Source organism: Colobus angolensis, unplaced genomic scaffold (assembly GCF_000951035.1).
Source record: "Colobus angolensis palliatus isolate OR3802 unplaced genomic scaffold, Cang.pa_1.0 Scaffold51, whole genome shotgun sequence".
In the NCBI taxonomy this organism is placed as follows: domain Eukaryota; kingdom Metazoa; phylum Chordata; class Mammalia; order Primates; family Cercopithecidae; genus Colobus; species Colobus angolensis.
The window spans coordinates 4,037,332-4,060,589 of NW_012118599.1; the positions used below are offsets into that span (position 1 = coordinate 4,037,332).

The 23,258-nt window shown below is 40.9% G+C and overlaps 1 protein-coding gene across 1 annotated transcript in view; it reads left to right on the forward strand.

Moving 5' to 3' along the window:
- ICK (intestinal cell (MAK-like) kinase) overlaps positions 1-23,258 on the forward strand; it is a 62,071-nt gene that overhangs the window by 12,984 nt on the left and 25,829 nt on the right. The window contains exons 2-5 of the mRNA XM_011960219.1: positions 8,747-9,019; positions 12,165-12,219; positions 17,299-17,420; positions 18,684-18,763. Coding sequence (XP_011815609.1) covers positions 8,919-9,019; positions 12,165-12,219; positions 17,299-17,420; positions 18,684-18,763 — 358 coding nt within the window. The 5' untranslated portion in view covers positions 8,747-8,918. The remainder of the gene's footprint in view (positions 1-8,746; positions 9,020-12,164; positions 12,220-17,298; positions 17,421-18,683; positions 18,764-23,258) is intronic.

Genomic DNA, 23,258 nt, shown 5'->3' on the forward strand with positions numbered 1-23,258 from the left:
ATACACACACACACAAATGCGAGTAAACCTCACAACCATAGAAAAGACAATAGTTGGCTTTTTTAACAAATTGTAAAGAATCCAACAGTAGAAACAGCCTTCTACTTATGGACTGAGGTCTCAATGGAGTGACTTATGGGTAAAATATTATGCTGCCAGTGTGTGGTGTCTGGTCTATACAGTGTGAAATCTTTGTATGCTAATGTCATATACTCAAGAGATTTCAGGCTGGAATTGTGATGTCTTGTCAAGTACCAAATTTTTGATATTTGCCTGCTTCTTTGAAGCACTGACTCTGTAGATGTAGGTGTCTCCCATTAAGTATCAAAGAAGGATGTATTAATATTAATACACTAAAAATAGTCATTAGAGTGCTGAAACCTTTTTCCCTGTTAGAACTCCAATTGAGGCTGGGCACAGTGGCTCCCACCTATAACCCCAACACTTTGGGAGGCTGAGGTGGGCAGAGTGCCTGAACTCAGGAGTTCAAGACCAACCTGGGCAACATAGCAAGTCCCCGTCTCTACAAAAAATACAAAAGTTAACCAGGCATGGTGGTGTGTGCCTGTAGTCCCAGCTAATCAGGAGGCTGAGGTGGGAGGATTGTCTGAGCCCATGAGGCTGCAGTGAGCCATGATCACACCATTGCACTCATCTGGGAGACAGAGCAAAACCCTGTCTCACAAAAAGAAAAAAGAACTCAGCTTGAGAGTTCTGTGTTTGCCTTGGTTGCCTTTGACTGAAGCTCTGTGGCTGTCTATAGTAAATGTCACTATCGATGACATGCAGAGTGGTCCCCACGTTGTGCCCCACTTGTCATGCAAAGTGGAATCCTTTCATGTTTCCCACCTGCCATGTTACAGGCACATGACTGGATTCCACAAGGTCACACACTTCAGCTAGCTAGTTGTCCAAGCAACCTGGAGTGATACCGAGTGCCATTTTTGGACATTCTTTTACCACAATAGGTTTGTATCTTATTTGCATCATATTTTCTTTCAAAATGGAAGCAGATAATGGAAAGGAAATGAACATTAGGCTGACAGTTACTTCTAATTTGTCTCCAGCTGTACACCTCTTTCAGTCTTCAAAACTATGCTAACCATAAAGGTCTATCTGTCACCTCCTGTAGAGAATTTTGTATTTTGTCACCTAAGTTAGCATAACCCACTGTATCAGGAATGCCTTCAGCTGTACTGGATAGATTAACAGTGACTTCTTCAACAGAGACCTTCAGTTAGGTTGCAAAACAATAAACCCAAAGGCATATATTTTCAGGGTTCAAGCAGCAGCCCACTGATGTCATCAAGGACTCAGCCTCTTTCTATGAATACATCCTTCACAGATGGGATTCTCATCTTTAGGACTGATGTCTTGTAGTCGTCTCTGCTTCAGCCCTAAATGTCACAACTTTACACAGCCATGTTCAATGCAGCTTCTTTGTCAACTGTCTTTAATAGGGAGTAGATTCCTTCTCAGAAGCTCTTCTCCTTCCTCATCAGCTCACTTCACTTTTATTCTCATAAGTCCGAGCCATGGCACTACTCCTAAACAGATTTTAGTAAGGAAGTAGAATTCCTTTGCTTGGCTTAGATCTATCGTAGTACATGCCCTGGGGTGGCTGCTGTGCCTGAGTATGTCGAATCCTGAGTAAAATCAGGGTCCTGTAAACTAAGCAAGAAGGGGAGCATTGTTATGGAGTAGAGCAGCGAAGGTGCCTGCCATGGCTCCCTTCTTTTTTCTAGTGCATTGTCCATCGCCCTATTTTCCCAGAGCAACAGTAAGTTTTTGTTCTTTACTTTCAGATTATGACATGAGTCATCATATTTGGACAACCACAAAAAGGATGAATAACAACAACACCATTCTCAAGTGTATTTAACCACATCCTGCTAGGATATGCTCAGATTTGACTATGAGCTGACTGGTGCTTCTTGTCTAATGCTAGTTTGGCTAATACCATTCACTTTTTCTCAGTATGGGAAAATTCACTAATGTGAATAATAGAAAGCTCAAAGAGTGCTCATGGTTCTGTCCTCTGGATCCATACCTAGTGTAACTAACCCTTCTCTCTGATGTCCCTTTGTACACTTGGGACAGTTATCATGGCTTTCCAAGTCTCCTTTGCTTCCAGCATCTGGTGTTTCTTCATCTACCCTTGTACTTTCATTTAGATGCCACACTATGTTCTTCAATGTTTATCTTGAAGCATCTGGAGCAGTAAACCAAGGGTATGATGGGACTATTGCATTCCTTATTCTGAACACAGGCTGCCTTATCGAACAACTCCAGTGGGCACCTTTCACGTTGTGTTCTATGTGAATGGAGTACCCTGGAGTGATATGGTGTATCAGCCTTGTCTGAATGCTGTGTTCCCAATAAGAGCTCCAATAATACTCTATCTTTGGGGAAAAATAAAACAACCTTAGAGCTATTTGCTTATTGAGCATCTCCAGTGAGAGGTTTGGTACATACCTCAAATTCAGCACCCCAGAAAACAGAACCCATATCTCTGTACATTGTCCAAATAACACAAGCACACACATTCGCTATCTTAAACCCATAGTCTCCTGTTGTATCTAAGACTCACCCAGTCCAGTGCCTTTGTTCAGGCCTTTATCATATTTCACCTGGGCTACTGGAGTAACCTCCTAATTAGTCTCTGCCTCTGATCTCTGTATGCTGACATCTATGTAGTCTCCAGAGGGATTTTATTCATGCTGTTTCTCTGCTTTAAAAACTCTGAGGAGCTCCCTTCTGTTGGACAAAAATCAGACTCCTGCGTGAGGCCAGGTGCACTCACACCTATAATCCTAGCACTTTGGGAAGCCAAAGTGGGAGGATTGCTTGAGCCCAAAAGTTCGAGACCAACCTGGGCAAAAAAAAAAAAAAGAGACCTCATCTCTTAAAAAAAAAAGAAAAAAAATCATGCCTCGTAGTGTACACTAAGTACCCCCAGCTACTTGGGAGGCTGAGGTGGGAGGATTACTTGGGCTTAGGAGGTTGAGGCTGCAGTGAGCTGTGATTTTGCGCCACTGTACTTCAGCCTGGGTGACAGAGTGAGACCCTGTCTCAAAAAAATAACAAAACAAAAGCAAAAACAAAAAAGTCCTGCATGATACACATACACGTTCAATTGGGCCCATCCTAACTTTCTAGCTATTTCCTGCTATTTCCCCCACTGCCCTCTATTGGAATTGATTTTATACCCTAGCCTTGTACTTATCCCTGGTTGCACATCAGACCTGGAAAACTTTCAGAACTCTCAAAGCTCAGCCCCCATCCTGACCTGCTTCTTGGGGCTGGGGCTAGGCGTGAGTAAATGTTAAAGGTTCTCTAGGTGATTCTGTATTCAACCAGGGTGAGAACCACTAGGCTGTGCCTGCCCTCTTGTGAACACACCAAGCTCTTGTATTCACCAACATTTTTACAGTTTCCTCCACTTATAATTTCTTTCTCTCCTTTTCTGCGTAAGAAAACCTTTTTCATTTTTTAATATCTTGATACTACCTCTTCTCTGAAGGATTGTCAGATCTCTCCTCCTCCCAAGAGTTGGTTGCTGTCTACTGCATTCTCATAGCAGTTTCTACATTTTTTGTGTATTTGTCAGTTGTGTGTGATTTAAAGGAGAGACCCTAGCCTTATCCATAGTGTGCCCAAGAACCTTGCATGATGCTTAGCATCTCATTAAAGTTTAAATAAAATTATACCATCTGCCATCAATGCTTGAAGAGGCACTAGTCTGATCTATTGTATAGTTGTTAGGTAATTACCTGAAGTAGCATAAGAAATTAGAAAGTAACTACCATGGTGTGGTGAGAGTCATATCTTGCCAGAGTACTTAGATTTTGTTCCTTGATAATATGACAGACTATAACAAGGAGGAATTGTTGGGGTGACTGTGCATTAATCTAGGAAACCATTGTTCCCATTGTACAATTTAAGTGGATGATGAAGGGACATTAACTATCCAAAAAAGACTTTAATATTAATAACTGATATAAATCAGTAGTATAATGCCATTGCAAAAAGCATGAGGGAAGCCCACATGCTACTGTAATATAGGTTACTATTAAGTTTTGGTCACTATAGTTCATCAAGGAGATGGAGTAATGAGAAACGTGTGAGGATTCAGAGATGAATGCCAAAGGTAATTAAAGGAGTGGAAAATGCTTTCTCTAAGAAAAGGTCGTGTAATTAAGGCAGGAGAAGGCTGAGAGGCACATGCTTGATTACTAATTTCATGTGCATAGACATTTTTATCACATGGCTTCTTTATATCCACAGAAAAGTAGGCATGAAGAAATTTGCTTAAATTAGAATATGCAAGTGTTGGTTGGACATGAAGAAAAATATTCTAACTGGATTACAAAATGCAGATCTGATCATGTTAGCCCCTAGTTACAAAACTTGAGTTGACTTCCCATTGTCTAGGGCAAAGCCTCCTTTAAACAAAACATTGTTTATCAGTTGGCTGATTTTTTTGATAAATCAAGCTTCCAGTGATTTTTTTTTTAGGAAGATGACATAAAACAATGGTTTGGGAGTCTTAATTTGTTAGAAAGTGAAATAATGAATGATAGAGAATTCATACACAGATGTGTCTCAACTGAGAGTGGGGTTACATCGTAAGTTAAAAAATCATTGTAAAAAATACATTTAATTCACCTAACCTACTGAGCATCATTGTAAGCCTCCCCTGTCTTAAACATGTTCAGAACACTTACATTGGCCTATAGTTGGGCAAAATTATCTAACACAAAGCCCATTGTATAATAATGCATTGAATAGTTCATGGATATATTGAATACTGCACTGAAAGTGAAAAACAGAATAGTTGTATAGGCACTCGAAATATGATTTCTACTAAATGCATGTAGCTTTGGCGCCATTGTAAAGTCAAAATATCATAAGTCAAACCATCATAAGTTGAGGACTGTGTGTATGCTACATGAAAAAAATAGTTGAAGATAAATATTAAGAAGAAAAAGGGGAAAACAAATGCAGAGCCACAACTGCTTGTGCTGTGGTCCAAATGTACTTTTTGGGTTAAAGCACAGCCTGAATCCAATCTATTCCATAATATAGTAATCATGAAGTGAAGGAACCATGGTATATGACAGTGTTCTGTCCTCTCAACAAGTTGTATTAAATAAGTCTGCATTTGTATATTTTGATCTAAAATAAAACACTTAAGATGCCTGTATCTTTTAAAAATTTCCCTTCTACCATTTTAGGGATAATTGAAATTTTTAATCTATAATAATTTTAAATTTACACAAATTGCAAGAATACTAAAAGAATACCCATACATTCTATCTTAGTCTGCTTGGGCTACCATATATAACATAATATCAAAGACTGGGTATCTTAACAGAAATTTATTTTTTTCACAGTTCTGGAGGCTGGAGAGACTAAGATCAAATGGTTTGGTTTCCGGTGAGGGCTGTCTTCCTGGCTTTTAGATGGCTGCCTTTTTCCTGTGTCCTCGTGGTAGGGGGTGTGGGGGAAATTTGGAGGAGGGAGACCATTCAGTCCATAGCATACCCTTTACCCAGATTTACCTATTGTTAACATTTTACCCCATTTGTTCTCCCTGCAATGCACATAAAAATTTTGTTCTACCCACTTGAGAATAAATTGCATACATCATGGTCCTTTAACTGTAAACCCTCAGAGTGTATTTCCTAAGAATGAAACTACATTCTTTCTGAATCATAGGACAGTAACTACAGCTGCAGTAACTTTGACACAGACAAATGTTTTTATCTAATATACTGTCCATGGTTTCAGGATGAAACTGTTCCACCTCAGATCATCAGGCGTTAGTGTCCTAAGGAGCATGCAACCTAGATCCCTTCCATGGGCAGTTCACAATAGGGTTCGTGCTTCTGTGAGAATCTAATGCCACCGCTGCTGATCTGACAGGAGGTGGAGCTCAGGCAATAATGCTCACTCACCCATGGCTCTCCTCCTGCTGTGTGACCTAGCTCCTAACAGGCCACAGACTGGTTCACAGCCCTGGGTTTGGGGAGCCCTGCTTTATAGCATTTTCTTCTCCAGTGCAGATTCCAGTCAAAACCTGTATTTTAAAAAATGGCATCTGGGTTCCTCCATAAACAAAACTCTGCCAACTCTTTCTACAAGCTCCCCATTTCCCACCCCCCAATTTCAAGCCCCTGTCTCTTAGTTTCTGCTTCTTGGACTACTAGAATCCCATTTGCCCTACAAAACACCTGCTTTTCTCTTTTTTAAGACAATCTTTTACGAAGATTTTTTCTGCCCTCCCTAAGCCCAGATGGAATTGACCCAGCTGGAAACCAAGAGGGCTTTCTCCTTAATTCCCCTCCACATCTTGTGCCCTAAGCATACTGGAAATATCTTAGTTTGTATTCATGAGTGGTACATATCTGCTTCCCCCTTCCCATCCACACTCCATCCCCTGCCAGGAGACTCTAAGCTCTTTAAAAGAAGGGACCGTATTTTATTGGTCTTTGTATCCTCAGAGCTTAAAGATAGGATCTGTCACACAGAATGTACTTTATAAATATTTATTAGTCATCAATGGAATACATCACCCTAAAGAGCTGCTGAAGGAGGTTGTAGGGAGTCTGATCCTGAAGAGTTTCAAGAAGGAAAATGCCCTTCCAACCAGTGGTTCTAGGGGAAAGGGAATGAGCGCAGGGTGGGTAGAGCAGGGCTTGATCTCTAAGCTTGTTTGATTCTGTGATGAAGCATGGTGAAATCAGGCAGGACCTTTATATTTCTTAAGATTTTTCAAGCTCACACACAGCTTTCAGGAGAACGTAGTCTAGATTTATTTATTTATTTATTTTATTTAAGAAAATTTTTTTTGAGACCGAGTCTCACTCTGTTACCCAGGCTGGCGTGCAGTGGTGTGATCTTGGCTTACTGCAGTCTGTGCCTCCTGTGTTCAAGCGATTCTCCTGCCCCAGCCTCCCGAGTAGTTGGGACTACAGGCACATGCCACCACGCCCGGCTAATTTTTGTGTTTTTAGCAGAGATGGGGTTTCACCATGTTGGCCAGGCTGGTCTCAAATTCCTGACCTCAGCCTCCCAAAGTGCTGGGATTACAGTCATGAGCCACCGCACCCGGCCTATTTTTAAATTTTTAATCTTGAACTAATTTTAGACTTACAGAAAACTTGCAAAAATAGTACAGAGTTCCTAGAAACCCTTCACCCCACTTTCCCTAATATTAATAGCTTACATAACCATAGAACAATGATCAAAACCAGGAAATTAGCATTGGCACAATACTACTAACAACAGATCTTACCAACTTTTTCACTAGTGTCCTTTTCTATTCCAGGGTCCTGTCAAGGATCCCACATTGCATTTAGTTGGCATGTCTGCTTAATTGCCTCCAATCTCTGACAAATCCTTAGTCTGTCCTTGTCTTTTGTGATTTGGACACTTTGTAGGAGAAGTAGTCACTTTACATTATTACTACAGTTTCTTTATTATAGGCAGCCTGAATTATATAAATGAAAAATCAGTGACATTATTTTTAAGACACAAACCGAATGACTTTAAAAGGAGCACACCCTGCACATAGGCCTTGAATTCCTAGTTCTTTGGCTTTTGAATGTCTAGTAGTGATAATAATACCATTGACGCTTGGCCACACGTAGTTCATGCAGCACACATAAGTTCTCTATCAGGAGAACTTTAGTTTAGCATTTCTTAGCTTTTGTATGTTTACATTGTTAATTGTAGCTCAAGTGTATAGAACACAGTATATTTAGCAGAAATTTTCATAGCTTGACAATTTTCATCGACCACAGTTATCTCTCAGTGTTTGCCCAGAATGGTTAGTCAGCAGAAAAGCATTGAATTGGAGCTGATTCATTTCTGAGTCAGTGACAAATTTACTTTCCAAGCATAATATCTCTAGTTGTATAAGAAATTATAAAAGAGCATTATTTAGACCAAGGGTTAGTGAACTGTGTAAAGGGCAACATAGTCAATACACTAAGTCCTCATGTAACCTATCAGTAGGTTCTTTGGAAACTGCAACTTTATGCCAAACAACATATAACAAAACCAATTTTGCCATAGGCTAATTGATATAAACAAGAGTTAAGTTCCTACAGCATATTTCTGGTCATAAAAACATCACCAAACTTCTAAATAAAGACTAAAACACTTTGAATATTAAACATTGGAATAAATGTAAGTTATAAATACATTTAAGAAAGATTAAAAAAAAAAAGGTAAGGTAATTATTACCTGCTTATTCCAGTTTACAGTTGTGGGTGGTAAACCTAAGCCTCTCCCAGCAGCTTAGGGCCCAGAGTGGGAACCAACCCTAGACAGACACCAATTGCAGGGCACATTCACACGCACACCCCCTACACTCACTCAGGCCTGGGACAGTATAGACATACCAGTTCACCTAGTGTGCACCTCTTTGGAATGTGGAAGGAAACTGGAGCACCTGGAGAAAACCCACACAGACACAGGGAGAATGTGGAAGCTCCACATGGAGCTTTTCCCTCATCAACATTATAACGAAACAACATTGTTCCAAAACCTGCTGTACTTTGGGCTTTGCAGGCTATACAGCATCACACGACTATTCAGCTCTGCTGTTGTAGTCATGAATGGTATGCAAGTATGTGGGGGTGACTGTTCAATAAAACACAGATTTAGACTTACAAAAATACATATACTCAAAATGTATATATTAGCATTTATCCTTGTCTCTCATTTTTCTCTGCAGGCAGAAGACTGATTTTTGAAAATATGTATTTGGGAGATAGTCACGTCCTATTGAATACCTTGTGCTGGTGCTGCCATCGAAAAATCTGGTTACATTCTGGGGAGGACTGCTACCACTGCAGGACTGAACCGCTTCGGCCGTGAGATGAGTGTCTGGCCTGAGCAGGCACACCATGAATAGATACACAACAATCAGGCAGCTCGGGGATGGAACCTATGGTTCCGTGCTGCTGGGAAGAAGCATTGAGTCTGGGGAGCTGATTGCTATTAAAAAGTAAGTTTGATCCTTCACTCCTGTGATAATTTTATCTCTACCCTCACCATTTCCCGTCTTTGAAACAGTTCTAAAGGGGAGTGGGTGGGATGCCTGGAGAAGAACCTTAGATAATGATTGCCGTGGGTTAGATGATTATTGATTCTGTAACACTCATGTTAGAGGTATTAAAAACGTTTCCACTTTAGATTTACTACTTTGCACATAGTAAAAGTACTTGTTATCAAAGTGTTTTCTCATATCGTGAGGTAGTAACAAGCAGGTTAATAAACATCATTTTACATGAGAGGAAAGTGAAACTCCAAGAAATTAAGTGACTTCGTTTGGGCCATCTACATGCGTGTGGTGGTCTGGTGACTGCTGTCTTGTTCCTTCTGCCCCCTTTGCCCTTCACAGCCTGAGTCCAGACACACTGTATTAGTTATCTGTTGTTGTGTAACAATTTACTCCAAGACTTGGTTGTTTAAAACAACACACATTTATTATCTCAGTTTCTCTGGGTCAGGAGTCTGAACACAGCTTAGCTAAGTTCTTTGCCTCAGTATCTCTCATGAGGCTGTAGTCAAGGTGTTGGCCAAGGCTGGGGTCTCATCCAAAGGTTGGACTGGGGAAGAATCCACTTCTGAGCTCATTTTGTGATTGTGGGTTGATCTGTGGGTTGTTGGCCTGAGGGCCTCAGTTCCCTGCTGGCTGTTAGCAGGAGGCTGCCCTCAGTTCCTTGCCATGTGGGCCTCTAAAGAGCAGCTTACAACATGGCAATTTGCTACATCAAGACATGGGGGTCAAGAAGGCAATGAGAGACTTGTAGTAAGATGGAAGTCATATCTTGCTTCTGTGAATTAATCACAGAAGTGACATCCTTGTCAAATTGCTATATTTTGTTGGTTAGAAGCAAGTTGTCGAAGGAGAGGGGGTTCTAAAAGGCTCTGGGTAGCAGGAGGTGGGAGTCTCTGGGAACCACATTGGAGACTGCCACAACCATCTCTGTCCAGTTGCCTTGTCAGCATCTATATTTGGATGCCCAGCAGACATTTCAAACTCACCATGCCTAAAACTACACTCATATTTAGCATATTCTCTCACGCATACGCCAAATTTGTTTCTTCTTCAGCGTTCCCTATTTCAATAATTGGTACTATACCCTCAAAACCTGGGAGTCCTCCTGCCTTCCCTCCCCATTATGCCTCACCTTTAGTCATCTGGTCCTGTCAATTCTACATAATATTTATGTGATCCACCTACTTCTGTATATTCGCACTGCTAACCTCCATTCAACCCATTACCATTTGCCACCTCCACCATGAGGTCCTCCGCCACTAGGGCTCCTGGCTTTCTTTCCCCCTGTTGATATCAGACCAAAGGGATTATTTTAAACATACAACTTCAATCATCTAAAACTACTTGACCAAGTGTTCTTTGTGTTCCATGAACATATCCCTTGCTCCCACCTGATGTCAGTGCAGTTGTAGTGCACAGCTCTATGCCTATGCCAGCACCCCACCCCAAGTGCATGTGGGAGACTTTCAACCAAGGTGCATTCTGTCCAGCTCCTTAAAAGGTTCCCAGCAGGCCTGAGCCAGTTGCCAACCCTGTTACTGACTTACTCATATACCCGTTATTGGGTTCCCTACCTCTCTTTTCTCAGTCTCCTGCTCCTTGCCCTGCTTCCTGGAATCACCTCCCAAATAAACTGTCTGCACCCAAGTTCTTGCCCAGGCCCTGCTTTTGGAGGAACCCAAACTAAGACAGCTTCCAATGTCTTCCTGTCCGTTTTAGGATGAAGCCCCAAATGTTTAATGTGACCTACAAATTGCTGCATCATTTGGCTGAGCCACTGCTCCCTTCAGGTTCACTTTTATAGGCTCTTTTCCTTTCTTCACAGCACTTGGTACAGAAAATTATTGTCTACCTTCCTGCCATGATGTCAGTTTCATGAGGGATGTCTTTCTTATCATTGTCTCTCCAGTGCCTGACAAAGCACCTACTGTACCACATAGCAGGGGCTAAATAATATTTGGGGCATGAATAAAGGATTTGATCACTCTACCAGGAGACAGTGTGGCAAGGACAGAGTGAGCTGGAGAGATGGGAAGTTTGTTACTGGCCAGCAGTGAGACCTCGGGAAAGTCGTGTACCTTCTCTGTTTCTCAGTTTCCTCAGCTGTCCTGTCTGTTTCACTGGGCTGCTATAAGACAAATGAGACAATGTGACTGAAATGCACTGAAAAATATAACCTTGAAACCTGGATTTCTGATTAACTCATGGAGTTTTCTTTTCTCCACTCAGGCTCTAGACCAGGGGTTGGCAAACTTTCTCTATGAAGGGCCAGGCTGTAAATATTTTAAGCTTCACAGGCCATATGGTCTCTTGCAACTACTCAGTTCTGCCGTTGTAGTTCGAAAGCAGCCACAGGCGGTATATAAATGAATGAGTACGGTTGTGTTCCAGTAAAATTTCACTTATAGAGACTGGAATTTGAATTTCACACAATTTTCACATCGTGAAATATTATTCTTCTTTTGACTTGTCCCCCAATTTAAAAAGGTAAATGTCGTTCTTAGCTCATGGCTGTACAGAAACAGATGGGGAGGTTTTGGCCCATGGGTCATAGTTTGCTGACTCCTGCACTAGAGGGTCTAGAACTCTGCTGTCTAGTGTGATAGCAAGTAGCCATATGTGGCATTTAAATTTAAATTTAATTAAAATTAAAATTGAGTTCCCACATTGTGCTAGCCATATGCCAAGTGCTCGGTAGCCACATTTATCTGGTGGCTACCATCCTGGACAGCACAGAACAGTTTCATCAATACAGAAAGTTCTACTGAACAGCTCTGGTCTAGATAGAATAAGCCTGAGCAAGTTCCTTCCAGGGCAAGGTTAGCTGGTTAGTGTAGAGCAAGACACTAGTCCAGGCCTCTCTGGACTGCACCACACCACTGCTACTGGCAAAGTTTGTGACTTAGGATTGATTATTGCATTGCCATTTGAAAATAAATGCTAGTCTGGGATAGTATAATACTGGGTAGAAATTTAAACCCACTTTAAGTCCTGTTAATTCGGTTCAGAAGGAAAGCATTTTTCTAAAAGCAAAGTGTAATCTATTACTGAGAATAAGTGTGCTGTTTGTCCCTTTCTTCTCTTCTAGAATGAAAAGAAAGTTTTATTCCTGGGAGGAATGCATGAACCTTCGGGAGGTTAAGGTATTTATTAATATACCAAGGAATAATTTATGGATGATTAAAATAGCTTTGTACATGCTTAGATTTATAGTTGATATAGTCATTTCGTTTGAATTTTTTCACTAATGCTGGAAAGGGAGGCAAATGATAACATTACAGCGGAAGCAGAAGATTATGATGTAATTGTATATACTGTTATTAGAAAGCTTTCATCTTTAATGGATCTCTTATATCAATATATTTCAATATAAAGAAGTTGAATATGTTGATTTAGTGAATTATTATTGCCTAATTATTTTCTTAATTATTAACATAAGGGAAAATCTATTTGTTGAGTGTTTTTCCCTAAACATAATAGCAGTACTTACTTCAGTTTCTTGCTCTAATAATTTGCACTCCACTTTCTGTGAGGAAATTCATTGATCAAGGTACACCCATGTCAAGCATTGTGGAGCACAGATCTTTACTTTTATTCAGCCTTCTGACTGGATTCACTATTCTCCTTTCCCCCTGTACCTTCTTCTATTGATTTGGTTCCAATTTTTCTCTCTGTCAGAGTAGATTGACCACATTGAGTTTTACACGCATAATTCTCTTCCTTGTGCAGTGGAGTGGCGCTTCATCTAATTTTAGTCCTCTCACCCAGCCCTGTTTGAAATACCTAATAGAATATTGAAAAACACCCTTTCTTTTTCTCCAAAGGAGTCCTGTACATGGAAGTGGGGTTACAAGTCTAAAGCAGGGATCGGCAAATGTTTTCTGTAAAGGGCCAGATAGTCAGTATTTTATGCTTCTAGGACCAAAATGTCACATTGAAGATGTTGTATAGATACGTGTGTAACAAGAGCAAAAACAAATTTCCATAAAATTTTTATTCATAAAATATAAAATTTAATAATAATTTAGTATAATTTTCTGTATTAGAGGTCTTCCAATGAGAAGAATGATATTCTTTTTCAGGGGACATAATATTTAACTTAATTGGAGTTCAAAGTTAGTGTTCCCTATCATCAAACTGATGACAGCCGTTCATTTATAAAAGTATTCTTTTTTATCTTTTTTGGGCTGGGTGTGGTGGCTCACACCTGTAATCCCAGCACTTTGGGAGGCTGAAGCAGGTGGATCACTTGAGGTCAGGAGTTCGAGACCAGCCTAGCCAACACGGTGAAACCCCATCTCTACTAAAAATACAAAAACTAGTCAGGTGTTATGGTGGGCACCTGTAATTCCAGCTACTCAGGAAGCTGAGGCTTGAACCCGGGAGGTGGAGGTTGCAGTGAGCTGAGATTGTGCTACTGCTCTAGCCTGGGTGACAGAGCAAGACTCAGTCTCAAAAAAACAAAAACAAAAATATTCTTAGCTTGTGGACCATACAAAAACATGTGGTGGGCTGGATTTCACCCATGGGACATGGTTTGCCAACCTCTGTTCTAGAGAATAAAAGTTCAAGATGATCCAAAAACATCAGATACAAAAAAACAAACATCAGAGATAAAAAAACAAAGATAATCCAAGGACATTTTCTCTGTGACATGAAGTTCTGAGAGGTATCCATGGCTTGGATGTTAAACCTTTATTTTTCCATACAGCTAATTGTATATTAGTTCTAATGCAAAAGAGATTACTCATATAAACAGTTTAGAAAAACTGTGGGCACATAGCATCTTAGGAAGCAAGTGACTGCCTCAGCAAGGTAGTTGAAGAAACTGCTCCTCTAGCTGATGACCACCAGACAACTCCCACTCTTTTTCCTTGCCTGCACAGATGCCACATCGGCTGCCAACTGGGATCCTCCCCACCCCCACACCCCCGCGCTTGTTGAGCCTCACACAGACTTACCAGCACTGGGCCACAGCCTAACCCTGAACACAGGGGAGGGAAGGCGGAAGCGGGTAGAAAGGAGGCACCTTACAAGATTCCTCATCCCTTCCTCCTTGCTGAGGTCCTTCTTTTGTGCCTACTGACTCAGAAGGGGAAGGGAAAGGAAGGTCACTGAAGGCCTCTTGTCACTATCATTTCTCATTTCCTGCCAGCTGCTTCATTCCAGCAGCAGAGGGAACTGAAGGGAAATCCTGGGTACTCACCACATCACTGTTCCTTCTTCATTTCCTTTCTCCTTGCTGCTGCCTGTCTGTACATTTCCATGTCTGCTCGTGAAGACCCTGTGGACTTCAGGGAGATTCTGCACCTGACAGCCACGGCAGGGAGGGGAATCCCTGCTCCCGTGATATCATGCGGAAATGGCACCTGGTGCTATTTTTCTTAGAAGGATAGCCTTACATGGCACTATGCTATTCTAGACACCATCTTGAAACCATAGGCTGCCTATATTCTGCCTACTGTGTTCCGTTGCTGTTTCAGTTTTTTTTTAACCATTTTAATTTTTTATGTCGGTAGGTTCTTGCTCCAACAATTTCCCCCTCCTTCCTATATCTTTAAACTCTTTTTTTTCTACCCGCTCATTCTCTTTAGTCTATACATGTGCCCACCGTTCTCTCTAACCCAAAAAAGTCCCAAGCCCCTCTCCCCTTGAGTTTCTACCTCTTTCCTTTTCTTACATTACCTTCCAAACTTCTTTCTTCAGTGCAGCTTTCCCACACCCCAGTTACTTTTCAACCTCATCGAGTCAGGCATCTCCCTCTGCAACTCTACTTAGGGCAGCAGATTCACCAGAAGAACTCAGCAGGTATATACCCTGCGTCCAAATGGTTTGCCCCCTGCCCACTTCTCCAGCCAAAATCTTACAGATGAGTCTCCCTCAGAACCAAATTAGATTGATTCTCATCCTTCATCCCCCAGACAGAGTCCTCCACTCAGTTTCCATGCCTCAGCTGCAGTGGGCTTCCCTCCTGACATGCCCGCTTCCTCCCAGCAAGCTCATCCAGGTGTCACTCTTCCTTCAAGTCACATCTCGGTTATGCTCCCACTGACCACTCAGGGTTTGCTGATTACTCCTTGACACATCTCTGATGGTCCTTGTTTCTGTCATTCCCTTGGCACTTAATATGATCTTTCTTATTTTATTAGATGTATTTTGTATCCATGTCCTGACTTTCCAATTAGGTTGTTTGCCTCTTAAGAGCAAGCACTGCATCTTAAGCCTCAGTATACCCTGGGGGCCCAGTACATTGTTGTTTTAATAGTTAGAAACTGTTGATCAGTCCCTGATGTGGACAACACTGGTAATATCCAACTGAAAGCTTTATCCATGAGGATAAACAGTCCCCATTTGGACTGCTGATCAGGCTTAATTTCCTACTTCTGCTTCTCCACTCTGACACAACTGACCTGCCTCTATCTCTGCTTTGGAATCCTTTCCTGAGCCAAAATAAGATGCTTCTTTGGAAATACATCTTCATAAAGCCAGTCACATGACATCCCCCACACAAAATTACTTCTTATTTTAATCTACTATGGACTTTCTTGTTCATGAGCCTCACCTAGAAACAAGAGCTGTGAGCTGCTGTAGAGTTGGGCCAGTAATTCATGGCTCCAAACATACTTCAGGCCAGGAGCTGGAGGCATCCCACTCCTTGCCTAGAATTCTCTCCCGGAAAAGCTTTAAAACCACTTCTTTTCCACTGAATAAATTTTCCCCAAGGCTGCTCATCCACTAGCTACCTCAGGCATGCTTGTGATGCGTTTTAAGCAAACAGGCATAAAAGATAGCTGCGATCACTGAGAGTTTAGTGAATACTTACAAGTTAAGCAATGTTTATATTTGTTACTCATGGAGAACCAGGAATCCAACTCAACTAAAAGAAGTAATCAGCCCCTTTGGTCCATACTAGAAGGATCTAGCAAAACAATTGACCAAAATAGCTGAGGATTCCCTGCCAGAGAAGTATCTTGGCAGGAACTATTCTTCTGGCGAGGAAGCTCCAGAGAGTCTTATTTTGTTCTCTTTTACTGACCATATTTCGTCTCTCTTGCCAGCTGCTTGAAGTAACTGATCATATTACACATTCCCAAGCTTTGAACCCTGGGTACTTTATCACTGAGTGTTCTTCTAGATGAGGATATTCGTTTTAACACTTTCCTCTTCACGTGTTTTCTTTGTTTTATAAAAAAGGATGTTCTCTTTAGTGAAATTCAGAGATAGCAACTTAATATTGGACTCCCTTCTCTATGTATGAGGAAAGGGCTATTTTAATTAAAGGACTCACCTCACTGGCCAAAGTGACACTTGTAGGCTTTCATGAAGGAGACAGTCGATCAGATTCTGACTATCCAAACCAATAGTTTTTAGGTATGTCTGCTGTACAAGAACAGGGATGCTGCTCACTAATACAGAAGTGATTGGTTCACTATCAACAGAAGTAAGGATACACACAGAAAACAGTGTGCACATCACTATACTCACATGTACGCATGTGTTCAGGAAGACGAAAAGTACGTATGTGTGAAGATGAGTAATCAGAAGGCCATGCACCATTTTCTGAACCACCCTCTAATTCCTCATCCACTGCCTGACTTTCTGCCTTTGTTCTTAGAAGCAGAGGGATTTCTCTTGTCTTACTTCAGGGTCCTTCCGTCTCCTTCTGGTCCTCTGTAACTCAAACTCACATTGTAAGAAGAAGTGCTGTATGCCTCGTGGACACACACATGAGCCCGACAAAAGTCAAGAGAAGCAGGCCATCAACCCTTCGTCATTTTGAACAATTTCCTATTCAAAGTGTCTGCAGCCTATTAGCTGGTGATCTCAGCCCAACACAGCTGCATTCTCCAGTGCTAGAAAAATCTAAGCTTATTTTATCGATTCCCCTCTGGCTACTTCCACAGCCTAAATTCCATCATCTGGAGGGGGTGGGTCCAAAATAGCCCTGATACATTGCCTGGTGCTGGGGGCAGCTAGAAATACCAGTTACTGGTCGAATATGTACTTTTTGTCAGTTCATTGAAGTAGTTTTTCTATATAAGGTTACTGTCAATTTCAGAGATATAATGTTTATTAAATTGTCAATAAAATATAATTTAGGACATTTCTGTGGTTCTAAAATTAGATGTTTCTTTCCATGTATACATAGGATTACTTTTCTATTTCAACAACAGATTTTCTCTAATATTTGTTTTGTTTTGTTTTTCATCCTTGCCTTTTAGTCTTTAAAGAAGCTCAACCATGCCAACGTAGTCAAATTAAAAGAAGTTATCAGGGAAAATGATCATCTTTATTTTATCTTCGAGTACATGAAGGAAAATCTTTACCAGCTCATTAAAGAAAGGTACAGTTTGGTCATCATTATCTTATTATAGAAATAAATAGGCAAAGCAGATGTGTTTTCTTTCTGCTTTTGTGTTTTCTTTCTCTGTCTCTTCTTTTCTTATTGCATTATTCTCATTCTTTCTCCAATCCTTTAACATTCACGCTACTGGGCTTTAATGTTGAAAGCTGCCAGTTAGGTTTGGGGCCCACCCATATTTCTACTTTAGAGGCCTTCTGTTAGATTCAGGGAAACTGTTCTCAATGCAGTCGTTTTCTTGTTTTAAAGAGTTATTCTTCCAGGCTGAGCGCAGTGGCTGGCGCCTGTAATCCCAACACTTTGGGAGGCTGAGGTACCTGAGGTCAGGAGGTCAAGACCAGCCTGACCAACATGGAGAAACCCTGTCTCTACTAAAAATACAAAATTAGCTGGGATGGTGGGGCATGCCTGTAATCCCAGCTACTAGGGAGACTGAGGCAGGAGAATTGCTTGAACATGGGAGGTAGAGGTTGGGGTGAGCCGAGATCGCACCATTGCACTCCAGCCTGGTCAACAGGAGTGAAACTCTATCTCAAAAAAAAATAAATAAATAAGAGTTATTCATCCAAAGAAGCTCAGATTTAATAGACATTGCAGTTTTCCATTCCCACTAGGACATATGGGCAGAGCAACTAGAAGTCAAGGGTAGACACAGCTTCCTGGATTTTGAGACCTCTGTTGAAAAGTCCTAGGTTTATTTCAGTTCCTCTCTTGCTGCAGTACTCAGTTGCTTGCATGCTGGCAAAAGGAGGCTAATAAGAAATTTACCTGTGACAGTAATTTTGAACTTTAAAGGTGAACCATGTGGAACCTCTTGGGCACATTTTTTGTGGCAAAATGAATGCCATTCTCAGTACCCCTCTGAGTGATCTGAGTGAACAAATATCATCTTTATTGACAATGACAGCAGTGTGCTGTGTGTTTTGCTCAGCCAGGAGGAAAATATTAGCCATTGCATTACATAAGGGCTTCATCTGGAAGACCTCAAATTTTCCCCACCGAATTATTTTAAAGTTTTAGTTTATATCATAGAGAGAGGAGATTTTTTGATTTGCATATGCTATGTTGGAGGAAAACTTTTTTTTTGGCTTACTATCGAATGTTTACTCTTTTCGTTTTTGTAACGTGAATATATTTGGTGTTTATAAGGTAGCCCCCCTGTATAGACAAATAGTATTCTTTAGTATTTATTATCAAAAGATCTGGCCTTTGATTTATAACTTTGTTTTCCTCTGCCTCATACAGAAATAAGTTGTTTCCTGAGTCTGCTATAAGGAATATCATGTATCAGATATTACAAGGACTTGCATTTATTCACAAACATGGTAGGTGATTCGGAGTGTTGTGCTTTTGAAGAGCAGTGAAATGTTGTTATCAAGTAGAAGTTGTAGGAAACATTAATATTTTTTGTAACTGACTGCCAGAAAAGGTTAAAGAGGTAAGAGGCTGACAATGGATTTTAAAATATATTAACTTTTATAACTTGATCTCTGAATTTCCCTCGTTACTTATTGTGTCTGTATGTTTTTATTCTGTCGGCTTTAACATTAAGCTTGTTGGTTATAGATCTAAATATTATTCCTGACCATTGACTAGTATGTTAAATGAAAAACTTACAATTAGAATTCTGAGAAGTTTCACATACTATGTTTGGTCCACTAACAGTGCTTCACTGTTATTTCTCATTTTTCTAATGTATTTATATTTCAACTTGTTTCAAACGAGTTTCAAAGTAGTCTAGCAAAATGTATGTGACACAGGAAAATAGAATAAATTTAAAATTAGCAAACTAAAAAAAGAGACAAAGGCAAAACATGGTGTGGATAGCCAGAGGTGAGGTTAGTCCTCAAAATACATGCCAGCAAGTTTTATTTCAGTAGAAGAAGCAGGCTAAGATTTGATTGTGAGCTCGTTGTCAGACCATGCAAAATGTGAAATAGTATTAGTTACAACACACGTAGGTAAAAACAGACCAGTTGCCCAAGAAAAGCAGAACTAGTCTTGATGCCAAGACCAGGGAGAAGCTTTTTTCATGGACCCTTTAGAAAGGATGGTATGTAACATGACTTTATCATAAACACAGTGACGGGTTTTAGAGCGCAGTTTGATGTCAGTCATATCCCTCAATGGAGGCCAATTACATCACCTAATCAGAGAAAACATTTCTACAGGGGCCAGAATTACATCACCTAATCAGAGAAAATATCTCTACAGGGGCCAGTCTGAGTTGTTCTGCAGATGGTCTGGTTAGGCTGGGGAGAAATTTAGAATATCCGAAGGAACGATGACCACATACCATTCTGGAAATCCCCCATCACTGTTGTTCTTAGCTGAGCTTTTGAAAGGTATTAAGAGGCAATGAGTTTGAGGTTCTGTTTTCCAGCAACTATCTGGAGTATTGCTGTTTGTCGTTACTAATTAGACACAGACCCAGCTGGGGTTGGATCAGTACTTGTGAGCACAGAACCACCAGATGGATGTATCCACAGGTGGGTCAGAAGTCTTCGCAGGAGGTCATTTGAGGTCATTGTGGTATACAGACAGATGGGCCAAACTGATTTTGCATAGGTAGAAATCCATTTAGTCTCAGTCCAAGGATGTTGTTGCCATTGTCAATATTGTACCAACAAATGAGTTTTATTACTCAATAAGGAGACTGGGTTGAAGCCCTTTGACAATATAGTCAGTTCAGATTTTTAAACTTTTTTTAAGAGATGGTCTCTTTATGCTGCCCAGGCTGGCCTTGGACTCCTGGGCTGTAGCGATCCTCCTGCCTCAGCCTCCTGAGTAGCTAGTTTAGATTTGATGTAAATTGACAGTGAGTAGAAAAGACCTTGCGCTGAAGAAGGTGGCATAGTACATCTGGGTTCATTACCAGCCTGTCCTTTACTTCCGAGGTAGCCCCTTACAATTAGAGACTAAATGAAACATAGACAAACTTAGGCTATCTACAAATCCTAGTCTGCCTCAGGCACATACTGAGTAATCAGCGTGTCATGCGCAGGACTGAGTCAAATTGTGAACCAGTTCTAGTCAAAAGTTTCTAGTACAAGTTTTCTCTGATTCCACTGACATTTGTAGAACTAGCACTTGGGCCTTTATTCACAAGAATTCACAAGAGATAGTGTGAATTTGCAAAACTTTAAAAACTTCTGGCATGGTATCTTAGGGACAAATAGGAGAAAGGTCACTTATTAGATTAAGAGCTCAGGAAAAAAAATAATAAGAACTCAGTGGGATTCTCAAAAGAGACAGCATATTTTCAGATAGAGATCAGTCATTGTGTCTCAGTTATTCAGGCTATTTTCTCAGTACTGGGAACTGAATGGTAGGTAGACTTAAACAAAAGTTAATATTCTTTGGTTTTCTTTTCTTTCTCATTTTTGTTGCTGTTCTTTAGACCCAGATACTTGTTGCCAGAAAGTAGCCTTTTGTCCAGGCTTCTACCTAATCAAATGTATGCATATATATATATATATATATACACACATACACACACAAACACATAGACCACACATAAGCACCCCAAGCCCCAAGACACGTGCATACACATGCAAACATCTACATGTACACATACCCACATGCATATATACCTACATATACATTCATCTTACACACACACACACACACTCATCTGTAGTACATAATTTAGCATCCATATATTACTGTGTCAAAACAGTCTGTGGAACTGCACTGTGTTTCCCTCTGTGCACTAGACACTCAGACCACAAGGTACCAGGGAAGGCTCAGTTTATGGAGAAGGTTGGACCTCGGCTTTTATAACCTCAACACCATTGCCATTACCAGAGATTCTTGTTGACACTTTTCCTCAGCAATTAAGTGCCCAGTTCCAGTTTGAGTTTAACGTTTTATCTGTTACCTTATTTCCTTGCCAATTTATCAGGTAGAACGAATAGGTGATATCTAGTCTTTACAAAAAAGAGGAAACTAAGGTTCAGAGAGGTTCAAAAACCTGTGAAAGTTCCCATTACAATTAAGTGGTTGAGTGGAGATTAGTTCAGATAGCCTATGCCTGTTTGCCACGCTTCATTAGAAAAACCTGTCTGTGCTCAGCGAGAACAAGAGAATAAGAGGTGAAGAAAATAATAATCATTGTAAGTAGTATAGATACTAATTTCAGTCTCGCTCTGTCACCCAGGCTGGAGTGCAGTCATGCAGTCTCAGCTTACTGCAGCCTCTGCCTCCCAGCTTCTAGTGATTCTAATGCCTCAGCCACCGGAGTAGCTGGGACTACAGGTGCGTGCCACCACGCCCGGCTAATTTTTATGTTTGTAGTAGAGATGGGGTTTCACCATGTTGGCTAACCTGGTCTCGAACTCCTGCTGTCAAGTGATCCACCCATCTTGGCCTCCCCAAGTGCCAGGATTACAGGAGTGAGCCACTGCACCCAGCCCCTATCCTATTTTCACTGATAATGATTTTTAGAAACTGTTTAATGGTTTTTGTGTGGTATTGACTTTGGTTAAGTGCACATGTACCTCTATATTCCTTTCCTTCAGCGATGGAAAAAAAGCACTTAAAGTACTTCAAAGTCACATGAATTTCCGGCTTGTCTCTGGTAGCCCATTCTCACTGTGAGGTGGTACATTCTGCCCCTGGGGAGTAGACTCCTCTGAGAGGGGAGAACAGTGCTGCAGTTAGTTGCTATGGCCATACTTCGTGTCACTGAGTATTTTCCTCCCACAGGGAATGAAAATGCAGCTCTACTTGGTGCTGATTGAGCAATGCCAAAGCATATGTTCTTTGCAGGAATTAAATAATTAATGCAAATAGTCTGTTTCAACTCTGACTTGACCTTACAGATATCCAGGTCACACTTATCCGTGCCAGAAATAGAAATGCATTGGGCAGTCTGAAGGACAATGTTTTGCACCAAGAGATGGTTCTCTGCCTCTGTGTTTCCTCACTGTCTTGCTGTGCATGACCTTGAGACAGCCCATTGCCTTTCTATGCATTGCTGTCCTTGTAGCCTTCTTGATAAAAACATTGTAGGTTTGAATTTAATAATATCTGGGAAATTAAAGTTTCCACAGCAGGAAAGTATCCTATATAAATTCATAGTGTTTGAAGATTCTCTGGTTATTTCCATATATTCATATCCGATTCATCAATAACAAAATGTGGTAGAGGGGAGAAAGCCTTCTTTGTAGCTTGATGTTTTCCTTGCCCAAGGGTTATTAATGAAAAAGTAAGCACACACATTTTCTGCCAGGATGAAAGAAAATCCCTCTGTTATTCAACTGGCATATAGGACTCTGAAATTAAATTGAAGGTCTGTTCCTGTCTTCTGGAAGTCAAACAGTTTTCAACAGGAAAGTTCTTATCATAACAGCACTTTGCTGTTGCGTGATCTCTGAATGACCCCAACTAAAAGGGTTTCCATTGTGAATCAGAAGCCCAGGGGAAGAAGTAGGCTTATTGTTATAGGTCACATTGCACACATCAGCAGAACTGGAACCCTGCTACGAATCAGCTTTAGTACCACCTCCTCAGCGATGGGGCGTGTCAGATGTAATTCTTACTGGCAAAAAATGGAGCCATGTCTGCCTCCCTACTTTATCAGGTTGTGGGAGGGTAAAATGAGAGAATGTGTTAATAGTAGTACTGTTAATGACCAGCTCTTGCAAGATATTAATGTGCAAGCACTGCTCAAAAAGCTTTACATGCCAGGCACGGTGGTTCATGCCTGTAATCCCAGCACTTTGGGAAGCCAAGGTGGACGGATCATCTGAGGTCAGGAGTTCAAGACCAGCCTGACCAACATGGCGAAACCCCATCTCTACTGAAAATACAAAAATT